Genomic DNA, 21,664 nt, shown 5'->3' on the forward strand with positions numbered 1-21,664 from the left:
TATTGTGCATTATGGAGTGGGGTGGGATTGGGTTGGGGGGTGGATGGGTTGTAGCAGGGCAGCAGACACAGTATGTAGCATGTGGCGTTTATTATCACTGATGCACTTTAAACAGGAATAGTCCAAAAGGGCTTATTGTTATTTATTTTGTTGCAAATCCACGTTTTGTTCACAATAAAATGATGATGAATTTGACAATGTCTCTGGTTCTTTAATGATCATGTAGCACAGGGCGCAGCAGGAATAACTCTGGACACCTTCAAACAAGCAGTCAGTCAAAGAGTCTACATGATGTCCTTGGCCCTGTACAAACATCACCACTGCTGTAAGGATGATGACGCACAGAGAGAGAGGAAAAAAAATACATGAATAAACCACTTCACATACAAGGCTTTTTATAATGGCAGCACTGAATAGCATGAAGACAACAGAAGCATGACTCTACAGTGGCCTCTCAGGTTTTCTCTTCTAAAGCTAAAAAACCCAGTGATGTCCTTGACCCCAGAAAATGAATTTGACCCCCCCCCAAAAAAGGTGTTGAAATAACCTTAGTCGACAGAGATGGAGGAGTTCATGTTAGTTTTCTCAGAGCTGACCTTGTTTTATTAGGGACTCATCCGAGAAACCACAAGCTCCCAGAAGATAAGGAGAAAATATTATTAAGCTCTTTTCCAATTAAATCTGAATGTGTGTGTTATTAGGTTTTGAGATGTGTTTATTTACAATCCAGAACTTCATTAATGAATTGTAAATATCTGATTCCTATCTGTCAGACACAAAGCTGAGGATTTAATCTTCCTGTCTATTTGACACAACTTGGGAGACTCTTGTGTTACTCAGAAGCGATGTAGGTGGGTGAAATTACTGAGCTCTAGCAGAGGTGATTCATGTCGGAGAGAATAAAGAGAGTCCGTAGAGCGAGGAGGAAGAGGACGAGGAGGGGCAGGAGGGTGTAGGCGAGCTCTTATGTGTGACCGAATTATCATTCATAGCAGACAGTCACTCTGCTCTCATTAGCCACCATGTGACATTGTTAGGTGAGAGCGGACGCTAACAGAGAGTGTGTATTCTCTCCAGCACAAACAGCAGGCCTTCTTCTGTTCACACCTTCACCTGTAATGAGTTCACACATGCGCCTGATTTTAACACTTCCCGGTTCAAACGGCTAACATCTGAGTCCCCATAAATGCAAAACAACAAAAACAACATCACAATGTGTGTGTTTGAAAAGATGATGATTTTATTAAGATTTGATTCAAGGGGTGGTCTGAAACGTTTGTCGTAGTTCTACACATGTTGCAAAAACTACAAAGCAACTTTTGATTTTGACTTCTGTTTGGCAGAATAAGAGAGACATTATCAGTCCAACATAAAAATTGGCCTCCAAGAAAAATAAGCCCAATAGTGATAATTAAATTATTCTTTTGCACTTTAGAATTAAATCCAACAAAACAAATCCACACACCCACACACACACACATATACAGAGGAATGTTTCATCAATATGTCTCTCAAATGATTTTTGTAGTCTCCATGATCTCCATTTGCGGCTTTTAACAGAGAATTTTACTCATCCAGCCTGACTCACACGCGATGAGGTGTTGAGACCCATGTGTCCCTACACGTGTGCGTTCCCACGTGCTGGACTCAGACACCGATATTGGGCACCAGCCTCTGGGAGGTGAAGAGCAGGTCGGGGATATCCGTTGGCCTCAGCAGTCTGGTGGACAGAACCAGCACCTGGAGCAGAACACAACACGCCCGTTAAAGGTAGGTAGCCGTGTGTAACCCAACACTTCTGAGTGACGCAGACGTGTGAAATGTGGCAATCAGCAAAGTGCATGAATCAGGTGCCTTGGCAACGGCTACATTTTTAATTAATTTAATTACCTCCACCAAGATGACATTCCTGTTTGTTTTTATTGATTGAAATGGAATGATACCTTAAAAACGACTTTTCAGTTGGACTTAAATAACCCCAAATGTCTTTTTTTGAGTATGAAATGTTACAGAATGTGTTAAGAATGACATAAAAGTTGTGTGGTGACCCAGTTTTTTGGGGAAAATTATGACTGGAAACGACTGTGACGAGCAGCGGTGAGTTAAAAAGTCATGACAACAAGAAAGGAAAGAGTTTTCAGTTACATCACTGTTTGCCTAAGTGATGGGTTTTAATACGTATTTTGTGGTTGAAGGCTTAATTAATGACTGCTGTGAGTGCTTCTCTTCTAGTGTTCCCCCCCTGATAAATGTTCCCACTAATTGCACCATTAGACAGAGAATTCTGCTGCCTATTTTTACAGAGTGATGGTGCACACGCATTGAATAATTGGCCTAAATCCCTATATGCTCACATATAGAAATACAGGAAGAGAGTGCCTTTTAAAAAAAAAAGAAGTTTCACAGGTATACAGTTGTGAAAGTTTTCTGATCCTATACTGCTACGGTTTTGTTTGGAAAGGAACCTCCAACATCTTCAATAAAGGGCTCATTCACAGTGTTTCATGGTTTATTCATTTCTATTTTATTTATACAGAAGACTTGAGAATTAAGTGATCAATTCATTAAAGAGCTCTTCATTAATGCATCTAGCCTCCATGCATTACACCGTGTTGTGCTGTCATTGTTAATGTTAACGTGGCAGCGTTTCATTCAGACTTGTGTCGTAAAACGTGACTTATGGGAGCTTATTCGGACGTGAAACCTGTATGTCAATATTTACGTGGTGTGATGCATGACTAAATAGAGATGTCAGAATTCAAAACAACCGTGAATCCCTTTGTTCTAAGCAAATAAGCAAACCTTCAGTACAAACTTTTGACATTCATAAGTCTACAGGGGGTGGAAGGTTTGACACTAAAGAACACATTTCAATGAAAATAGGTGGAAACTAAGACAATGGCCACAGGGGCAAGTGATTGAGTTTTAGTGTGGATTCAAGGGTTTTTCAAATAAACATGTTAAGGTTTTTGAACATTATCTTCATTAAATGGACTTTTCAAATAGAAAAACTCATATAGAGATAGACATACACCATGATTTTCTCTTGGTATGTGTATTTCGATGCAGATCTGGACTTGAGCTCTCTTTCAGTGCTGTCTAGTTAGAATAAGAGGTTCAGTCCTCTTGCAGTATAACAGAGCCGCTCTGTTCCTCGGCTGCAGTGTTGCTTTAACACTGGGTCAGCACCTCAAAATTGGCAGTGGGCCTGTTTGTAGTGGCAGGGTATGTATGGTTCAGCGGAATTTTGTCCAAAATGCAAGAGTAAAATGAGCAGTTTGGTTTCAGTGTAACATTTGGTTTCTATGCAGTATGTTGTGCAGTAAAGTCAGGATGCTAACAAAAATAATGCTATGAATTAATCAATCAGCAGCAGCTCTCCTCAGTACACCTGCACACACTTCTTCAGGTACTGTGTAGGTAGGTTGACTTCATCTTGGAGAAGTTACCATAGTTCTTCTTTGGATTTAAGTGTCTAAGTTTGTTCAGTTTCCTCATATAATCCCAGACTGAGTCCATGATGTTGAGATCAGGACTCGGTAAGGGCCACACCATCTGCACCATCTGCACCATCTGTTCTCCTTGTTCTTGTTGATCAAAATTGCTATTATTGACCCTGTTTGTATGTTTGGGACCAATCAAGCACCTCCCTCATGGTTATGTATTATGGAAAAGAATCTAAACATCTTAAGTGCTTACAACTTTTGGACTATATGTACTGAGGTCAGTGTGTGTGTGGGCCTGGAGGATATTATATAGGCTTGTCTTTATTCAGTCTCCCTGATTACAGACGGAAGGCTTTGATCCCGGCCAGGCCTTTCATTCCCTTGGCCTCCTTCTCCAAGCCTTTTATTAAGACGAACCCACATTACCCAGACTGATCCCCCTCTGCATGCCCTCCTCTCACCCAGAGAAGACACATTTATCTGCATGTTTTGCAGTGGGCAATGTGGACTGCATATATAATCAGCACTTAAAACAGCCCCAAACACAAAGGCAGAAAGACACAACATCTGATGTATGAAATGACGCTCTCACTTCTACACCTGATCCGAGCCACCTGCATATGTAGGTCAGCGTTTATGTTCATTCTTTCACTCACATTCTTTGCCAGGCACAGTATTAAATCCGCTGGTATGAAATCGGTACCAGACCCGGTGTGAAGTCTGTAGAGTTTACTTTCTTTTCTTTTTTTATTGTGGATGAGTATTTTACAGTTTGACACATCTACAGGGACATAATGGTTTGGTAAAAAAAATCTAATTAGGGCAGCAGCTTCTGAAATGTATGTTGATGATTCATCCATATATGATCTAGTAGTCGATAATGTTTTAAGTGATAGAAAGAGTCAAGCTGTCACTGACATGTTTTATTGTAAATTTTGTCAGTTTGTCAGAACACTGAATCATCACACTTTCTGCTCTGGAGTGTTTTAATAAGCAACAGCTTTACACACAACCTACTATAAAAACTCCATCACTTTTGTCTTTCTAAATCTGAGTCACTTATTTTGTTGCCAGATGTTGAAGAAATATTCTAAAAGTAGCAAAACCACAATATACAATATATATATATTCAATTTGATTAGTTAAAGTAAAAGTAATGCATTCAAAATTGTACTTACTATTTCTACTCATTACTCTGACAGAATGGCCCTTTATCTTATGACATTACAAGAATGGTCCAGCTTCAAGTTATGTGCTTGTGTCCTAACCACCAAACCAATCGGTGACAGATAGTTCATCCAATCACCTGACAAGTATTTTTTAAAGGAAGTACCTGTCCTTTTCTAAACAGTTACCAAGGATGACTTCTCAGATGGTTCTGTGTAACAAACCATCTGGTCTGTCAAGTTAAGTGGCCCCTATCAGTATTATATTATTATACATAATAAACTGCTTTTTTAAACGTTGAAGCTGGTCGAGGTGGAGCCAATTTGAAATATTTGACCTACTTATCTACTGGGTGGATACATCATACTTTCTGAGCTGGTCACATGTTTTGTTTGTCAAATCTTTGCTTCTGATGTATAACGGCATATAAAGTAGTATAATTGAAAAAGCAGATTAAAATACTGTGCAAAGCTTTTTCATTTTAGCACATTACCTGCCAAGCATTTATCATTTTAGAACCACAAGTTCTATTAAATTAAATGTAAAAGTAAACTGAATTTCAATTAAGTTGTATGAAGACAACTTGATGTTTTATTGTTTTTAGCATGAAGTTAAAATGATGTGATTCTATTGAGAAGATAACATACAGTAACACTACTGTTAGTGGGCTGAGTGAATGCTGGTGTCTCACTCAGTCTGGTTTGATCCTAAATGATCCTTTTACTGCTTTCAGGGGAACTTGAGACATGAAAGAACAGTTAAGTCCAGCTCAGATGCAGTAAAATTGTTCTATTCCCCCACAGGCCTTTTACTACACACAGTTAGCATTATCTACGAATAGATCTGAAAGACTTCACCGGCCCTCTTAAAGAGACAGCCTGAGAGATGATCCCTGTGTTCAGGATTTGTATTGGGGAGAGTGAGATGATGTGCCAAGGCAACTGAAACAGAGCTATAGTGCACACAAATACAAATACAGATGGACAAATGTTTTATTTCATTCACAAGAAATTGGGCTTTTTATATAAGTAACTGTAATGTAGGAAATGCAACCATGACAACATAGACACTGACATATGTGAGTCACTTACTAGCTGTATTTAGCTCACTCACTCACTCACCTGGGTGCCTGGTTTGTGCGTGGTAACAATCTCCTTAATGAGCCGGAGCTCTGAGGGCGTGACTCCACCGACCAGGAAGAGGAAGAGCAGAGGGTTGTCGCTGGGATGTGGACGACTGACCTGTGGAGTTAAGACGACACATTGTGATTTGTCTGTGTATTTTTAGACTGTCTGAGGTCTTAATTCAGGTTTCTTATTATAGAACTGTAACAAACAACACACTTTGTCCAGGGAACATTTCATCATTTTTCCTTTCATGATACCATCTATGGTTGACTTTGTGCCTTGTTGCTGAGTCACTCCTCAGCTGGACGCTTGTGATATTGCGCTGATGCTGATGAGAGTGAACTCCGCTGGGAGGTAGGGCACAGCAACCACAAACAAAAGCTCAACAGATGATTCTCACCATGGTGTTATGACGACCGACACGTGGTTATTAAACCAGGTGCACACACACACGCACACACACACACACACACAAAAACAGACACATAAACAACTGCACCACATCACCTGCATGAGGAAGGTCTCACTACCACTTGAACACAAAGATGTGTTTTAACAGCAGGGTGAGGTCTGGTGTATTTGCTGTGTGCGATTGGCTGTCTGGGGAATAATGGCTGTGCGCTATTGGTTGGTCAGCTGCATTCGGGACACATCTGCACCCGCTGAATACTAACCAAGCAATCAGAGCTGCAGGGGGCGGACCCTAGGCGAGAATGGCTGTACACGTGAAGCACCAGAAGGCTGGGGTGAAGCGTGTCAGGCATGATTCAACGTGGCTTTCTTGAAAAATGTGTGAATGTTTTCTCGTGTATTCTGCTCATGTTATGTTTTGTATATTCAGTGGCACTCAGTGGCTTACCAGACACACCAACACCATGTGCGAAAAAGACCACCACCTGCGTGTTGTCGGAGAACCATGTGCACTGCCATGGGACAGACAGGGAAGGAGGGGCTTATGGAATTGTGTGGAGACGGCGTGTGTGAGAGAATAAGTGTAAGTGAGGACAAGAAAACATTCTATGTCCTGATGATAAAATACATTCACTGATGTAGAAATGCAACCCACTCAATTTTCATGATGCATATTATTAGGATTAAAATGACTCTGTGAAAATGTATCATTTTCACAGAGATACATTTTCACAGTTGTGTTGCTCAGTATATCCTTTATGACTACTGCCTTGTTCTCCTCATCGACTGTCATGTACATTTACTTGAGGAAATCCTTTTACTCCACTACATTTCAGAAGGACATTTTACACTTCTTTCTCCACTACATTTATCTGACAGCTATACAAACTGGTTACAATTCAGATTAAGATTTTACATAGAAAAAATAAAATATGTTTATACAAAACAACCAACTGTTCAATATTTAATGAGTAGTTTTCAACCTTGTTGTCTTGTGAGCTCTTGTATAAAATCAGTGTGTAGTTGTGGCTCCTTGTCATGTTTCAGATGTCTGTGAGTTCTTTAGCAGTTCCACCAAAGAGACACACACACACACACACACACACACACACACACACACACACACACACACACACACACACACACACACACACACACACACACACACACACACACACACACACACACACACACACACACACACACACACACACACACACACACACAAATCAAAGATAAGCGAAATTAATGTTCATCTTATAACCCCTCAGATTTGCCTTGTAACCCTTTGGAGGGTCCTGATCCCTACATTGGGAATCAATAGACTAAACTAGCTAACAGTATATAAAGTAGCTAGAAGTTTGCCCCATCTTGAACAGCTACTATGATATGCTGCTTACACACTGATGCATAACAACAATCTAATAATGTCATATACATTCACCAGCCACTTCATTAGGTACAATACAAGGGCATCCAATACAACAGCTCTGACATAAACTCTATTTTTGTGAAGCTTATGTATGTTAATGGAGGGGACAAAATATTAGGAACACCATTCAATATAATGCACACAAATAAACCACCTCCACCACCCAGAAGTAGAAGTATCACCTTTCAGACAATGTCAATAAAAAGTGAAAATGTATAAGCTTTGTAAATGTAAGCAGGTTTACTTTAAGTAATACTTTAGTAATCTTACTCAGGGAGGCTTTTCATTGCAGGACCTTTACTTGTAATGTAATATAATAATCCAATAAATTGTTGTATTGGCACTTTGGTAGTGATCTGTGTACCTTTTCTAACACAGCATAAAGGTCACTCCAAAAACTCTAGACAAATTGCACCTAACTGCTGAGAAAAAGGTTGTGTTTGGATGGATCCATAGTGATAGTCAGCAAATAACAAATTGTGCTTCATAAATGTGAGAAATCCTGTAAACCTTGGATTTAAAATGTTGTATGTGAGGTGTTAGTTTGAGAAACTGTGGCCTAATTAACTTTTGAAGGAACACGGGTCAGACAGTCTAAACAAAGACCAAACATGGGACACTGCATACGCATGTAGCCAATTACTTACACACAGTTTAAGATGACAGTTTTAGCAACGGTGCACAAGCTCTCAGTGGGTGATAACCCAGACTGCAGGCTCTGCAGAGTATTTAATGATATAAACCCTGAAGTACACAGTATACCCTGTGGTTAAAAATAGATGTTTTATTGGCGTCTTTTACTGCATGAAGGGTGTGCTCTGTGCTCCTATAGAATTCTCCAAGTTCAGGTTTATAGGTTTACTATGTCTGAGTTGGTGCTTCGTGGGCCAAGTTTCTTAATTTGTATAAAACCAGGTCACGGTTACGCAACCAGTCTAATTCCTCCCCCTGGGTATTCATCAGTTTAATCAGGCCCAGATGTGGGATAATCAGACTGTGGATAGTGATCTGCTCTGCGGTGGATATACATTACCCACAAGCCCAGAGCTACATGTCTGTTGCAGAAGAGCATTTGGCCAAAATATTAACATAAGTAACCCAAAAATGCAGGTCTTTGCATCTCCCTCTGAGGCATTCAAGACATTAAAAAAAACTAAATCGTAAAATGTATGTATGTATGTATGTATGTATAAGTATATAATAACTAGAAAATGTTTCCACTCTCTCTTAAGCCTCTTTCCCACATAGCTCCTGGTAAATTACTGGGATAACCTTTCAGGCGCTGCTGGTGATTTTCACTATTCACACATGCAGCCACATTCAGGAACATATATGTCCGCCTTTTCGCAATGCGGGAATAGACAAAGGGCAGTCCAGCTGATGGCGGTCACGCAACACTTGCTGATACCAATAATGAAACTCAACAGAAGAAGAAAAAGTTGTGTTGGGAAGTCGAAATTTCCGAGTTCCAAGTTGGAAATTTCAACGGGAACGCCCCCTGAAGTCAGATCTCCGATTCGGAAAGTCGGACGTACTACGCCAGCCCTGATCTCATTATCCAAGATAGTAGCCCTGTGCATTAACAGGGTGAAAGTTGTAGTAATATCCTGTTTATTAGCAGTTTTGCCTTATTTGTGTTTCATTAAATCAGTTGCACACACAGCACTGTTCAACTTCTATCTGTGGACATGCTGCTACGTTGAGAAATGTGTTTTCATCAACTGGTATTGCTAACAATGCTAATCTGGCTAGAACTGTTTTTCTGACTTCTAAACTGGTACAACACAAACTTGGGTGTGACGTCATTCCCAGCTCCGACTTCCAACTAGGTAGGTAAATGGAACACAGCATATGTGTAAGACGTCTGTTCTTATTTTCAGAAACATGGCAGGTGTGGAGCTGTTTTTGTCAGCTGTGAATGTTCCAGTAATGTTTTTAATTTTACGCAAGTTCACGAGACAAATCACCAAGAAAAGCATCAGTGAGGCATTCATAAACAAGTCCACGGTTCACGTGACAGTGTCTTTCGTGAGATAGAGGTAACCCTTTATCTTTGCGATGTTACTGCTTTCCTTCACAACACAGCTGTACCGTACCTGAACACCGATCCCTGCTGCCATTCACACGTGACCCCACGCAGGAAATGTTCACAAACATTTTAGGGATAGACGTGTGTGTGAAAGAGGCTTTATACAACAGAAAGTTCTGCAAATTTAAATGTTTTGTGGTTAGGTCTTCTGTACGGTTGTCTGGGGAAAAACCTCTTGGTCACCACTGCAGGGTAGCGAATTCAACTTCTGGCTTCCATAATTCTTGAAAATGCACCCCACAGAACACAGTTTGCAGTGACTGTAGGTGGAAATACAAATAAAGAAAACCTTTTTACTGGCTGGTTGGCGAAAGGGCAAAAGGGGGGTTGGGATCAGTTTAGGGGGGTAGCGTGTCAGTAAAGAAAATTGAGCTCCGTAAATGTGAAAAGAAGCAGCTGGTGACTCCATGTGGAGACACGTGGATGTTTGCCCTATAAAGTGTGATCCTTGTTCAAATGTATTGTGTTTTTCTTTCGGCTCCTGGCTTCAGAATCGGTATCTGTATAAACTGACAATATTTCCTGTGCGTCAAAATCTCAAATGTCTGGGGATGAAAAGTCCGGTAGAAGAGTGAACTGTAAGGTAAACAGTATACCTGCAGATATGGGACGCTTACTCTGGAAACTGTTAAATTAGGTCAAGTCCAAGCAGCAGAAGAAAGCACTTCATTGTCTGTCATGAGTGGTTGACAAAGGTAGAGTTAAGAGGATGTGACATAGCTGACCCCATTTCATATTACCTTCATAAACATGCTGAAGCCGGTCTTGAGCAGGTCGGTGAGGCCTCCAGACATGTGCTCGATGTCGGGGCATTCGTGTCTGTCGGGGTGGAAGACCTCCTCCAATATCTGCCTCAGGAAAGGACGGTAGGTAGCCTGGAAAAGCCCAAAACACACATGAACATGAAAATGAACACAGAAGACACCTACACTGGCAAGACTTTATACACAGAGATGTATATTCATTTTACAGTGAATTAAAGAGTCTTTACATGAATGTGTGAGCATGGGTATGATTGAGGAGCTGTTGGTGTGCCCTCCTTTCAGCACTTGCATGTTTGTGTGAATAACTGTGGGAGTGACAGTCAGTGGAGTTATAAAAAGCTCTGCTGGACTAAACAGGCCACTGACTTATGAATCACTTCAGGAAGAGTGCTGCAATCACTAAAAAAATCCTCATTGTTATGTTGACTGAATGTGGTGTGTGTGTGTGAGTGTGTGTGGATGTTTACATGGCTGAAAACAGCACTTCAGCCCACCAATAGCAATATTTAAAGGGAAAAACAAAAAAAAAAGTTTCTGGAAATAAATATTGCTGCTCAATTCATGGTCCTAAGAGGATGAGTCATAATGACTTTGGTGATCTCTTCTCACCCACGATGGGGTTAAGCCTTTTATCTTTTTAGCTTTTAGCGAAATGTCTTGACAATGTTTAAAATCTGGAACATATAATCATGGCGACCAGAGGATGAATCCTAATGACTTATATGACTTTTATTTGTCCAATACCTTGCTTTTATGACTAAATAAGTGCAAAACCAAAGTCATTCCCATCAACTTCACTTGTACTTTGTGTTCAGAGCTAATTAGCATATGTTAGCATGCTAGCACGCAGAACTACTTAGGTCAAAGCTACAGACATCGCCCAGACAGTGTTAATATTTGAGGAAAGTCAGCCACATTTCAACTTCAGCTGTTTTTAATGTACCTCAGTGTGCACGTGCAATGAAAAACAGTCATATTTTTCCTCTGAACACTGTCATATGACCTGACCTGCTTCTCCAAAACAGTAAACAGCAGCACCTGCTTCACTTCTCCATAGTTATGAGCCACCGCCTGGCTTTCACAATAGGCACATTTCATTACTTTGAAATATGTCCTTGAAAGACAAACTGCAGAGCATCAGCTAAAGCCTCATAAATGCCTTCTAATATCCTTAAGAGGTGATTAATGAAAAAAAAAAAAAAAAACCTCTAACAATAACAGGGAGTCAGCTTTTTATGCTTGGCTACCCAGCACAGAATGAACCATTTATAGACCTCAAAGCTAGAAGATCAAGAATTAATGAAAGGGTTTTTTTTTTGTTCATGGGAGTGAACATTACTGTCGTAGAGAACAATAAAGAGCCAGATAAGACTTGGCAGAGCATAAATTTGGGTTCTCTGAACAGCAGAACTTTTAAAATAGTCACACTGATTATCTTTTACATGAGTTTACAATTTACTCAAAATGAGGTTGAGGCAGGAAACAAATCTTTTCTTTTTGGGAAGTCAAAGGAACATCTGAACACTCAGCAAAGACTGCATCTACCTCTAACTGTTGATTCAGGCAATAAATACACACACCTATATACACACGCAATGCTGACCAAATACTAATGCACCCAGGTGTTTCTGCCCACAAGCATCCACTCACCTCGACATGGACTTTCTGTATATTTCACTATTAACAGAAGACTCACAGCCTCCCACTACTCACATCACTGAGGAGCAGCCAAACAAGGCCTGGGAAATCCTGAATTATGTAAACTAACATTTACTTCTGTTAACATGACTTTACTGGATGGGTCAGCCTGCACAAACTAAGCTTGGAGTAAACAAATTAATGATTTACATAGGACTAAATAACCCGCTCATGCACGCACATACACGACCAATAATATCGCAGGAATAAACGACAGATGCTACCCACACCAACGCATGCTCCATTTTGATCCGCATCCCAAAAAGCTAAAAGCAATCCTATTAACCCACCACCACAAACACCCACATGATAAAGAAAAACAATATTAGAATTAGTCATATGATAATGCCAGTGCTTAAATATTCCTCTGCGCACACACACAAACACACACACACACATACACACACACAAACACACGTGGGTATCAGTTTCCCCAGGGGTTTTCTTGGCATAGAGGTGGATGAACAAATTAATTTTCCAAAACAACATGGTGACAACATCAAAAAACGAAAACACACATAGAACAGAGAACAGAACAGGCTGGAGTCAAAATGATAACCAAGTACTGCTTTTTTTTGTATATCTCATTTTAATCCCTTAAAACAATGTGCCAAGTTTGAATCAACACATACACTGTGATTTTCTTTTCTTTTAAAGAACCTTATGGTATGTAGTCATATAGGTAGTTTTGGTCAAACACACACAGACAGACAGACAGACAGACAGACAGACAGACAGACAGACAGACAGACAGACACACAGACACACACACACACACATATAAATATCTTAAAACCTGGGCATGCATAGATTCTACTGGTAGTACGTAATGTTCTTTGTAATTTGGATGAAGCAACCCTTTTATTAGTATGTTTGGGGTATTTTATACATTTTATTATAAAGCACCAGTATAGTAATTTTGGGAAATTCACTTATTGTGTTTCTTTGTGTAAGTTGTGTATTTTCTGAAAACATTTTTGTACATTAAGGATATGGGATTTTTTGGGGGTTTTTTTTGCCCGGAGCAGTGTCTTTGCAGAGTGTCTGCTGGTTGCTGGGCAACCTCATGGTGATGACAAGACTCCAGTAAATCACTGACCTGGACACGAAAATGTCGAGGCAACTATATCTTTTAATGAAATATATGAGATACACAGTACAACTAGATACTGATAATTGATGTCTTGCAAAACCATGTTCATTGATACTCAATGATAAATTAACACAGTCGATACTTCATACAGCTTCCGTCAAAATGCTCATGACTTGCACTTTGGTAGGTGGATAATACATCTAGTCATAGGTGTGTACTCACTCATATGGAATAATAAGTCAGTAATACATATGTGAAAAAAATGAGTGTGATACTTAGTCAGACCGGGATGATTCATTTTTCTTTATGGATGTTTCCTGGTTATGTAACTCTCGCCTCAACTTTTGTTGCTCTTAACAAAGATTTCATATAAGAATGAGAGTTTGTGCAGCAACAAAATATCTGCCATTAAATGATTCTCAGAAAAGCGGTAAATCACCCCTTCCCCTCCGCTGAGGTCAATACATAGCATTAGACTCCAGCTGTTACAGGCTCCGTCACTCGGATTTCATTGATGTACTTTTTCCAAGAAATTCGTCAACACTCAGTAACTCACAGCTTGACATGTGCTCAGGAAATGTGCAATTTTCATGCAGCTCTACAGCGGGCATACATGTGACAGTACATGCATACGAGTGATGATGTCTGCTGGCTTGATTAATTATGGTTGGAATAAACAGAGCATGACTGGAGCCAACAGAGAAACTGTGCTGTTCTCATTTATAATACTACATCCATTTGCATCCATTTTTCAAGACGTTACTTCGCTTAAATGAACTGTGAAAGCTTGATTACTGAAGATAATAGTGCTATGCTCAGTGGTATTCATCCCATAGTGACCAATTGCAGTGTTTGACAGCAACCTACATGGCATACAATAAAAAACAAAAGACAAGAGGAGGAGAGCTTGGCCTCTGGGATGACATCTTGACCGACAGGTATCGGCTTCATCATTGGAGGGGGAAGCTTGCTGAGAGCAGGCAAATGGATTTTTGAGGTTTCTCAAGAACAGGCAGTAGCTGACAGATATCACACTGTTTTCCTTTTATATGAAATCATTTTCATAATGCAGGAGGAAAGAGGACAGGATGTTCCTTCCTAACACAAAACACAACAGCGCTCCCCACATGGGTGCGCACATACACACACACACAGACACCCCATCTGTAAAGTAACAAAGACATCTACACATTTTGACAAAACTGACTTTATATGGTGCTTAGCCACAATCAGTGAGATCCTGAAGTAATAAAAAGCTGCAGGAAAAAACTTTTTTGACAATTAGGGAGAAGAACAGCAGAAGTAAGTTTAATGCACTCTGTCTCAAAGCTGCACTGAGCTCTGGATGACTAGATATAACATTTCAGATATGCAGCTATTTAAACTGAAAATGGATGAAAATGAAATCTTGTTATGCTCCTATAACAACTTATCTTTAATTATTTGAAAAAAAGCAGCTCCCCCAGTTTTATAACTCACTGCTTAAAGAATAGATCAATGACTTATGTAAGAAGCGTTGAGATATGAAAACCTAAATCGACACGTCAGCACAACACAAGTAATAAAAGACCAAAAGAGAGAGAAAAAAAAATGGAGATCCATCATCCAAACACTTGCTATTGCAAAGTTTTCCATTCAGGCTCAACTCCAACTATATTTCATCCACTCTCCCAAAGGTTCTAGCTAAGAAATAAGCACGGCCTTTAAAATGAAGTGTCTTGAACTTTCATTGACTAACCTTTTATGCTCTTGCCCTATTATTCTCTGAAAAGCTACGCGATCAAAGTGAAGGACAGTGGGAGTGGTGACTGTTGATTGTCTGGGAGAAAAAGGTAAGAATCTTTCACAAGGACAAAGATGTACACAGGGGCCCTTCAGAGTTACATAAGCTATAAGACACAGAAGGTTTGTGAAGATGGCTCTCACAGTGAACTCTCTTCTCTTTGCTTGTATGCATGTGTGACGCAAACAGGAAGGGGACAAAAGCAACACAGGGCCAAAGGTCCTCCTCTAAATCTCTCTGCCTGTGTTACTGCCACATCCAACGCAGAGTAGAGAAACAGGTAAGAAGAGGACGAGGTTAATCAAACGTGTGATAAGCGTGTCATTTCAAATGTTCAGCTTGTCTTGTGTGTGCTCTGGAACATAACTGTGTCGTTTGAGCGTGCTGTGGTGTATTAACAGATGATGTGTGTGTGTTTATTTGACACTGTTAATAACCGTTTAGTGTGTCTCTGACCTGGTGGACTCCGTCACTGGCGGTGTAGACGGAGCGAAGTTGCTTGAGGTGGTCTCTAGTGTGGTTCAAACCTCGGAGGGTCTCGAACATCTCCTCCACTGCGGTGTGGACTCGCTCTGTGGTCAGCTCCTCGAGATTTGCACAACCTAGCAACACACACAAACACACACGCGCACACACACACGCACACACAATTATTATTAGATGGAACTCTAATAGGTTTCTTTCTTTCTAACACATGCAAAAAAAAAAGTTTGTATCTGCAAGAAAAAAATTGGGTAATAAGAAGTAACATGTTGGCATTTGTGGGTAATTTTCTCAGCTGGGTGTGTGCTGAAACCAATTATCAAGGTAAACGCTTGGAAGCGAGAGGACAAGAGCTCCTTTATTCGAGGAGAAAACACTGCTGTCTAATCAAAAGCTAATGTTCCCTCTTTTCTAAAGAAGTACGGAGGGAAGCAGAGACTCGCTGTGAAATCAACTTGAAATGGCTGCGGTTAAGATAAACGGAGAGAGACGGGAGAGATGGTGACAAGACAGTGGAGGGGATTGGGGGGGGGGAGCATAAGAATGTGAGCGAGAGGTAAACAGAGAGAAAATGAGAGGATAGAAAGACTGTGAAGGAGGAAAGAAGATGGCAGCCGAGTTTACGGCGCTGTGGGCAAAGTAGGTCGACTGGCACCTGCACTTCTCTCTCTCTGGAGCTGTTCAGGTATGTGGCAGCTTTCTGTTAACAAGACGGTCAGCTGTGTTATAGAAGATATAAACACAAGGCTGAAAACTGCATCAGCATGTAGCTACATCTGAGAGGGTCATTACTAACAAGAACATCATGACTCTGCTGTTAATACTGCAGAAACAGCACATTTCCATATGAAAGTGATTTTTACACCATCATAGTGTGTTTATATTTTAACCCTCTTGTTGTCCTCGAGTCAAGGAAGGAAGGGAGGGAGGAAGAAGGAAGGAAAGGAGGGAGGAAGGAGGGAGCAAGGAAGGAAGGAGGGAAGGAAGAAGGAAGGAAGGGAGGGAGGAAAGGAGGGAGGAAGGAGGGAGCAAGGAAGGAGGGAGGGAAGGAAGAAGGATGGACAGAAGGGAGGAAAGAGGGAGGAAGGAAGAAGGATGGAGGGAGGAAGGAAGGAAGAAGGAAGGAAAGGAGGAAGGAAGGAGGGAAGGAAGGAAAGGAGGGAGGGAGGGGGGAAGGAAGAAGGAAGGAAAGAAAGGAGGAAGGAAGAAGGATGGAGGGAGGAAGGAAGGAAGAAGGAAGGAAAGGATGAAGGAAGGAGGGAAGGAAGGAAAGGAGGGAGGGAGGAGGGAAGGAAGAAGGAAGGAAAGAAGGGAGGAAGGAAGGAAGGAAGAAGGAAGGAAAGGAGGAAGGAAGGAGGAAGGAAAGGAGGAAGGGAGGGAGGGAGGAAGGAAAAGAGGGAGGAAAGAAAGAGAGAGGAGGTAAGGAAAGAAGGAAGGGAGGAAAGAAGGAACAATCAAAAGAGACGGGGTCAATTTGACCCGTGAGGACGACATGAGGGTTAAAGGAATAGCTCCACATTTTCTTTACCTGTGTTGGGAACTTTAAGCTTCATGGATGGAAGCTGTGAAGTGGGTGTTAGGATGAGATTACAAAAGCCACTTCCTGTCTCCTGCCTCTCTGGGTGCTGTTGGCTCACTTTGTGATATAAGAAGTATATTACACCACCATGACCACTATCTATACAGTGTGCTTACTTGTTTATTTATTTATTTTGTAAGGGCCCATGGTTGAATGATTTGTGAGGACATTTTCCTCCACAGTCCACTGATCACAGTTAAAGCATCAAACACACAAGAGTCACGCACAACATAACAGAACTTCTACCATATTGTAAATGAGATGGATGTTTACCAAACTAACAAACCAGCCATGCTAGCAGCTCTGACGTACAGCCGATAGGAATGTCATTAACTTTGCAGGTATTTGGTGATAAATAAGTACAAGCATTGGACAAAATGTTTTTAAATTGTCATGTTGGTAGTGCTACAGGATAAGTCGGGGGATCTCCAAAAATGTCATAGCAATGTTGAGATATTTCAGTCTGGATTAACCCTTGTGTCATCCTCCCGGGTCAAATTGACCCTGTCTGTTCCTTCCTTCCTTTCCTTCCTTCCTCCCTCCTTTCCTTCCATCTTCCTCCCTTCCATCCATACTTCCTTCCTTCCTTCTTCCTCCCTTCCATCCTTCCTTCCTCCTTTCCTTCTTTCTTCCTCCCTCCATTCTTCCTTCCTCTTATCCTTCCTTCCTTCCTTCCTTCCTCCTTTCCTTCTTTCTTCCTCCCTTCCATTCTTCCTTTCTCCTTTCCTTCCTTCTTCCTTCCTTGACGAGGACAACAGGAGGGTTAAAGTGGGGGTCTAACATTTCCCATCCATATAGACCTGCTGGAAGCATGGCTGACACACAGTGAGAAAATATTTTAAAATTGCAGAAAAACTGCATTACATCAAACTGATAAAAACTAAAACATAATGTGTTTGAATGATACAATAAAATCCCTGCTGGAACATGCTGTATTGTAGAACATAGAATATATTAACAAAGTGGGACACGCTGGTCTCTCAGTGAAACAGGATACTATGTGACCTGCTCTCAGTGAAAGGTAGTGAGAATCACTCCAACTTTGATTAGACTAATAAGGTTAGACTCAAAAGGTTATGCATGAAAGCTCTTTCTTCCACATTATATAACAACGTATGAGCTCATACATTATATATACAGTCTTACTTTGGAAATAAAGCAAAGGCATGTGTGCGAGTAATATGTGAGATAAGATCTAACCCTCGAGACAGAGAGAGAAAAATCGCCCTTTGTGCACACAGATACACTGCTGCCTTTGCTTGTAACATGGGAGTAAATTGATGGATTACGAGGGCAGCTATGTCACTCTTAACTCTTCTCCCTCATGACCGTAAAGGCAAGATATGACTTCCACAAAGCTGAAAACTGACCTGCGTAAATATTTTTGCTTCATTTGATTTAGCACATTACATATGCCTCGGAATACATCAATGTCAGAGCATTTAGATAACGCTCCCAGAGCAGCTTGACTTAGTCAGGCCTGTTGTTTGTTCTCTGATAGTTCCTTTTTCCTTCTCATAGAGATGATATCAAATTCAGTACGGCGAGTCATTGTTTTGAGTCGCTGCCTTCAGGAATGTAAAGTGTCTGGCCCGGCGGTTTGCTCTCCTGTGCGCTGCTCTGGCTGAGATGTAAACTCTTTGGAAAAAACAGGAGTGCTATTTGATGGTGCTGAGCGTGAAGACTCAGTCATATGTGGGTCTTATCTTTCCAGACACCCGCAGAGGAGAAAGGCATCCTAGAAAACAAACTAAAGCTGGTGTTTGTCTCCGAGCATTTGCACTGTCAAAAAAAAAAAAAGGAGAAAAGAAGTATAAAATGCAAATGTGGAGTAAATTTAGATGTTACACGATCTGACTGTAGCCATGTGTTAGTGAGGATATGTGCATGTTCCACGTGGGCACGGGATGAAATGTAGAGTAGGAGTGGGTTGGTTAGAAAGACTAGGTAGGAGGAGAAGTGTTAATCTGTTTCAGTGCTTGCGTGTCTGCAGTGTGAGAGAGCCGGTTGACTTGTTGCCAAAGCATACAGTGCAGGGCCCAGGGCTCGGTCTGGAACTGCGGCAGGTTTGTGGGATGCTGGTCCTCCCCCCTCCGCCCTCCCCCCTCCTGAGGCAATCTGTGGTTGCGATGTTGATCGTGGCGGATCCTGAGTGGGAGCAGGACCAGGTGCTGATCCGGGAACATCCACTTTGGCAGCGAGAGTGAACACCTGTGTCTAAAATTCATCTCACGCAATGCTTCCACCCACTGTATCTGTGCCACACCACACTGACACCCCCTCCGTCCGCTGTCTGCTATCTCACACGCAAATATGGGAGCTTAATTCTTTTTTTTTTTTTTTTCAAATCAAGTCCATAATAAATGCTTATTTATTTAACTCCCACATCACTGTCTCCTTGCATAATTTCTGGTCTTTACATGATTACAACCTTTGTAAAACTGAGGCACAGGATGGGAAATGATGAGTAAGTATACTGCATAATACCTTTTTACATCCATAAAGACACTTACTTCCCGAAACTGCTCAGTTTAACAGTCACCAACTTGTTTAGAAAATTACAACGTAATATCTGAGTCAGCACTTTGCAGCTAGGAGGGAGAGAAAAGGAGGAGAGATAATGCAGTTTGGTCCTGAAATGGAGAACAATAAGAATCCAGACAGGAAATGGTTGATTGTTGGGTTTTCTAACAGAGCCGGAGGTGAGCAATAGTTAGTGAGAGAGGTGTGAACGCAACTCATGACGCAAAAAACATCAAAGAGACATGCACACACAAATGCATCACTAATAAATGCAACTGAATAGGGATTATTACCTAGGTAGTTATTACCTCTATTATGCAGCAATTGAGCAAACAGGAACTGGATGCACAATGTGTGGAAATAATTCATACAAAAAGAAAAAAAAGAAGGAAATGTGGAATTAAGAAATCATATGCATCTATTTCCACCGCTGCCCTGCATCTGCCTGCAGGAAATATGGCCTTTGCTTAAGAACACAGGGAACATTAAATTAGAAAAATGCAGTCTGTTTCCTCAACAACCCTCAAAAACACTGCAACAAGTCACCATCTAGGCCCCACAATCAAAACTAATCGCTCTGTACTTATCAGTGGAATGTAGACAACCAGACTACTTATAAATATCCTGCCGCATTTTGAAACCTGATCAAAAATTCTATTCTGGTCTGAGAAAAGAATGAAGGTCCGTGATTTTCAGAGAAGGAGAAACACACAGAGAGAGAGAGAGAGTAAGAGAGAGAGGGAGAGAGAGAGAGGGAGCAAAGTACAGATTTCTTCTTTTTTTTTTTAAACAGATAGTTTGTATGAGCTTTGGTAATCCTGTGTGGAATGTCAGGTAGGAAAATCTCACTGTTACTGTATCTCTGGATGAAAGGAGAGAGACGGAAGTGGTGGGTTTTCAGAGCTACGGGTTTGTCATGACCCCTTTTCTCTTACATGATGCTAGTTGTCACCATGGCAACCGTGTGATCTCTAGGTTGGGAGGAAGTAACCTCCGCGTGGTGCGATCATGAGACTGACATAAGAGGAGCTCAGCTGTACTGAGGAAATGCACACATGAATGTTTAGAAGAAGCTACAATGCATTTACCTCTAATGATATCCTTATGAGACAAAGCAAACACAAAAAAAGGGAAATGTATGAAATTATATCAAATAATATGTAGTTTAAAGATTTCTGCACACTAAATCCAGTGTATACTAAACCTGATGTTTATCCTGAGGAACCTGGAATACAGTGACAAAGTTGGATCACATTACTTCCCATGAGGACATAATTATTCAGTAATTAGTCAGCAGTCTGTATTCATATCCCAGAAAAAACAAAACATGTGTCTACTATTTTCTTGCCAGTGAATATGATTAAATTGTCTCATATGCTCAGAATGTGTCTGCAGACTAAGAATGTGTCTGATGAAAAGCAATAACACTTAAAAGCCCTGCTCCACTCAAAAATGGGGTTTGTTGTTATTTCACTGTGATGTTTGAGCTTCACTGTGCAGAATGATGGACGAGTTTGATACTAGAAAGGCTGTTTTGGCACCGCTTCTCTACGTTTGACCGTAAATCTGAGTTAAAAGCCGTGTTTGGCTTCCATTCTGATCCAGTATTCAGCTTACAAGAGTGCGAGGTGGAAACTTGAAACCTCCTGAGCACAAATACTGAGAATTGATTTTACAGTGAAGTTGGAGACATCTTGGAGTCCGGAAAGTTAAACTTGAGATGAAAAATATTATTCATAATAGTATTCAGTTTCTGGAATTTTTATGAGATGGTAGATAACTAAACTTTTGTGGAAAAAACCATGTGAGACACAAATTATTCATTCATTCATTTTTCATTTTCCATACTGCTTAACTTACAGAGGGTAGTGGGGGGGGGGGGGGGGCTGGAGCTATTCCAGCTGTCATTAGACGAGGCAGGGTACACCCTGGACATAGAGCAGACAGACAACCATTCACACTCACAATTTAGAGTGACCAATAACCTAAGCTGCATGTTTCTGGTCTGTGGGAGGAAGCCGGATTACCCAGAGAGAACCCACGCAGGCACGAGGAGAACATGCAAACTC

General features: G+C 41.0%; 1 protein-coding gene across 1 annotated transcript in view; it reads right to left on the reverse strand.

Annotated features, from left to right (window-relative positions):
* Nucleotides 1-1,224: 1,224 nt before the first annotated feature.
* scfd2 (sec1 family domain containing 2) overlaps nt 1,225-21,664 on the reverse strand; it is an 87,640-nt gene continuing 67,200 nt past the window's right edge. The window contains exons 6-9 of the mRNA XM_053322539.1: nt 15,467-15,612; nt 10,413-10,547; nt 5,735-5,854; nt 1,225-1,740 (exon numbers count right to left, since the gene is read on the reverse strand). Coding sequence (XP_053178514.1) covers nt 1,648-1,740; nt 5,735-5,854; nt 10,413-10,547; nt 15,467-15,612 — 494 coding nt within the window. The 3' untranslated portion in view covers nt 1,225-1,647. The remainder of the gene's footprint in view (nt 1,741-5,734; nt 5,855-10,412; nt 10,548-15,466; nt 15,613-21,664) is intronic.

Source organism: Scomber japonicus, chromosome 7 (assembly GCF_027409825.1).
Source record: "Scomber japonicus isolate fScoJap1 chromosome 7, fScoJap1.pri, whole genome shotgun sequence".
NCBI lineage: Eukaryota > Metazoa > Chordata > Actinopteri > Scombriformes > Scombridae > Scomber > Scomber japonicus.